The sequence below is a fragment of the Punica granatum genome, chromosome 5 (genome assembly GCF_007655135.1).
Source record: "Punica granatum isolate Tunisia-2019 chromosome 5, ASM765513v2, whole genome shotgun sequence".
NCBI classification, from domain to species: Eukaryota; Viridiplantae; Streptophyta; class Magnoliopsida; order Myrtales; family Lythraceae; genus Punica; species Punica granatum.
Genome location: NC_045131.1, coordinates 23,605,768 through 23,609,899, shown reverse-complemented (window position 1 = coordinate 23,609,899; position 4,132 = coordinate 23,605,768). Strand labels below are relative to the sequence as shown.

The following is a 4,132-nucleotide window of genomic DNA, read 5'->3' as shown; positions in this document are numbered from 1 at the left end:
CGAAATGGAACCCATAAGGAACGTGCCGAATAAAAAGCTGACTTACGAGGAACAACTCATAGTGTTGAGCATTTGTCTTGCTCTTCCCAATTGCTGCCATTCCTGCAAGCATCAAGCGTCCCGACTCTCTGCTTCATGAATGAAAAAAACACCATCCGTTCTTTGACAAGAGGATTGTTGTAATTCGCCTCGTTCGCTAGTTTAGATTTAGGCAAATTCTTGCTCTTATACCAATTGATGCGTTGGGGATCACGTATAATACGCCTAAATATTTGTTTAGACGAAAAAAAAAATAACAAACACGAACAAAGTTCGTTTGTGAGAGACTCCAATAGAGGGAGAGAATTTCATATATTGATTCTTGTATTCAATCTTATTTCTCAAGTCCGGCGTATATTATAAACAGGCATGACTAAGGAAACCCCCATTAACTCCACTTACCATCCAAGGCATATTAAGACAATTAAATTCACTATTGGAAACTAAAAAGTAGCTTGAAATATTAAAGACATTCCAAAATCCGAATTGCTCTTCCAAAATCATAATTAAAGATTCAACAACTATGTCACCTACTTAATTAATAAAACTTGATTTCTCATTCCATCCATATCAGCTTATTAGTTGGGCCTTCAATGCTCCGGATCGGGTCTTTTTAACTCAGACTTGAGTTTGGGCTACTCACGAACAAGAATGATTGCCGCCGCATCGTGTAGACTCCTCATCTTTCCTTTCCACTTGATGAGAATCCGAACTTGTTTATTCCACAATCGACTTATTTGAACATTATCATCTCGATAATTGCGCGACCCAAAAATCCTCCGCATCAAAATAGTGACGAACTTTAATTCAATTTCTCGAGCCCACAATTTAAGTGCTCTCTTCGTGGAAGTGCTTCTCTTGGCATTGCCCTGTCATCTCTTACAATAGCGTCGGAGGGGCATTAGCAGATCATCCAACAGCTGATGCCCGTGTGACAGAGAGCAACAGGGTCATCCTTTCTTAGCTGGAAATATGCACAGCTCGTCTCCATCTCGCTCCTCCATTGGAGCAATGTAGTCTACTATTGTCTCAGCTGTGCTTCTCGGTCACATGGAACACAAATTTACCTAAATGTTCAAAGTATTAATGCGCACTTCAGTTGCTGCAAAGTCGATGTGGACGGCACTTAATTGCAGGAGGTTATCAGCTCCATATTCTCTGTCTCCCTCTACCAAGATTTCTTGAAATGTCACCCCTTCCACAGCACAACTTTTCTGGCCTTATCAGTTAAGCTTTTGCATTCTGTGGTGCAAAGAAACCCATAGATTCTACAGGTATGGATTGATTAAGCTTCTTTTTAGCTATGAAGTTTCACTTCGGGATCAAAAAAACATTATCATGCTCGTTTGTTTTGCAGCCAACGCTTCAGTTCAGGAGCTCGGGAAGCAGAACCCTCAGATTTTAAGACTGATCCAGGAGCACCAACCGGAGTTTCTTCAGTTGATAAATGAAGCTTGGGAAGGATCTGAAGCGTGAGTAAACTATAAGCAATTCATTGATTTGGAAGTCAGTCTCGGAGTTTCGGTAGCTTCTTCCATTTATATGTTGCACTGAATCGACTTTCACCAGCAGAGCAAGAAGCCATATTATGATTCCTTCCTGAAACTGCGGCTTGAAGAATTCAACTTTTTTCTTAGATCAGCGCCCGTCAAACATCTGTCTCATGCCCTTTGGTCCATGATTTGGAGGAAAACACATGTGTATTTGGACAATTAACTACTCTCCCTTGTCATTAATTTAGAGTTATAAACAGCATTTTTAGGCCTGATGAGCTTTGGTTGAGATACGTTATCCAACAGTAAACTGGGAGCAATGCTGACAATGGCATGCAACTTCTTCAATACCTTACGAGCCCATCTGATGGAGTGTGCAAAATCATCAAAGAAAGAGAAGATTATCACCGGGGACTAGTAATAAGACCCTGCAACACTTTTATGCAGCAACTAGTAATGGACCTAATGAGAGCACCCTCATCGGGGCAGTTGATTCAATGGTCTAAGAATCGGTACAAGTTAGAAGAATAGGAAGGACATGAAGAAGCTTTTAGAACAAAGGTCATCCCTCGGGTCTCCATGAGAGCACCAGCAATAAATCATCACATAACATTTAAGTCTAAGAAGTCTATAACTGAAGCTGCTATTTCTCTTGCACACAATTTCATCGTATTCAGAACTAAAACTCATCAGTTCAGCAACTACTACGCTGCGTCTTTTACATTTTGTCTACCTTTCAGGTTCGATACCTATAGGGATAGAAGTAAAAGAAGCAGTTTGCTCACAGGCCTTAGCCTAACCGACTCATTGCTGTGTGAAGGAATTCTGCAGTAACATTTATCAAAGAAAAGCAACCTCCTCTTGATTATCTCAGAGTAGCAGATACACGTACGTGATTTCATCGAGACTAGCAGATCTTATTCAGTACTAGAATATCCTCGTCTTCCGGTCAATGGACATACATGTTCCACAAATGTTACCAAGGAAATACAAGATGAACATCTTCACACCAACTTACGCTACAGGAAAACATCTGCAAGACACAGCTCAAGATTTGTTCGAGAGGACATTAAAGACGTAATCAGAGGTTATTAAACAGAGCAACCACAACTCCTTAAGTTATCCAATCATCAAAGATCATTTTAATACTTCGGAGGCTTCATATTGAGCCAGTTCATCTTCAAGTGCCTTGATTTGTTGCCTCTTCGCCTCTCGTTCTGCTTCTTTTTCCTCTTTCTGTTTGCGCAAACGTAAGACCTGTGCTTCGAAATAGTGCAGGAAGGCGTCCAAGGAAGCACCTCTTGCTAGAAGATCATTCTCGTACTTCTCTACCAGGGAAGGCAGCACCTGAAATTCAAACATATAACACATACTTATGTCACACGAAGTCGTCCACATTCGAAAACTATATAAGTTTACCATGATTTGAGAGGGAAAAGAAATGAAACCTCCGAGAGGGCGCAACAGACATGAGCTCTGAATTCGCAGTCCTTGCAGACATAAGCAGGGTACTCGGGGTCTCTAGGCATTTCGCAGGCATCGCAGTAGTACCCATCTGAAAATCCACCTTCCTTTGCCGACTTGGTGTAGACAAGATCGTGATAGTGATGATATTCGCTGTGCCTGACTGATTCCGGAAAAGGGAGTGGGCTGCATTCCAAGTGACGAGCATAATCACATCGGGGGATTGCGCAGACAAAAGCCGGTGAGTGGCTGCGAGGACCATCAAAGTCGACTAAACAGACGTCGCACTGAAGCTCTCTAGTAAAGTCCACCTTATCGAGGAGGAAAAGGAGGTGGTCGGGATCCCGAAGCTTTAAGATAGGGGTCAGCGATATGCACTGTGGATCGAGCTTGTAGTCACATTCTTCGCATTTGTATGCAAAGTAGCAGAACCGATAGCAGCACTGGCACTTGTTCCCCCATTCGGCCTCAAGTTTCAAGGGGTGTAGCGGGTGGAGAGGGGTTTCCACGATCTGCGTAGATAACTCGATGCACGACTTGTGGAAGTAGAACTTGCACTCGAAGCAGGCATACATTGGACCTGGACCGCGGTGCCCACATCCTTTGCATCTACGATCCGTAAGACTATCATCGGTAGTCAGGACATAAGGGTGGCTGTGAGAGGGATGTTGAATCTCCATTAATCATCAAGAGATCGTTTCAGACCTTGGAAAGGGACTCTTTCTCCTCCCATCAATTAAGCAACTACTGGAGATGATGACCAGAAAGTCAATGACACCTCTTTCCAAATCTATTTACCACTCAAGCCCTCTTCCCAAATCTAAACCCATTTTTATTATTAGTTTAATAGAAAAGGTGGGAATAAAAAAAAAAAGGTATAACTAATGGAACAAAAATGAGCTAAAACAAAGCTTGATATGGAAACCATCTCATCAGGGAGGCATACCGGCAGTCGCTTCAAAACGGGCAGCCTAGGCCACGTGTTCTCAGTTTACTCTAATGTAATAAATTTGATCTCACCTCGTACCATATTATAAGAAAGAATCAATAAAATTTAAGTTTCTAATTCCATACATTTTCATTGATATTTTATCACGTCATGTAATAAAGTAGGATCATTCAATAATTTTTTCATA

General features: G+C 41.8%; 1 protein-coding gene across 1 annotated transcript; it reads right to left on the bottom strand.

Moving 5' to 3' along the window:
* Positions 1 to 2,347: 2,347 nt before the first annotated feature.
* Positions 2,348 to 3,792, bottom strand: LOC116209410. Its single transcript, XM_031543042.1, has 2 exons — positions 2,981 to 3,792; positions 2,348 to 2,879 (listed from the first exon to the last, which is right to left on the bottom strand). The coding sequence occupies exons 1-2, from the start codon at positions 3,674 to 3,676 to the stop codon at positions 2,670 to 2,672; spliced, it is 906 nt and encodes a 301-aa protein (XP_031398902.1). The 5' UTR covers positions 3,677 to 3,792; the 3' UTR covers positions 2,348 to 2,669.
* Positions 3,793 to 4,132: the final 340 nt, after the last annotated feature.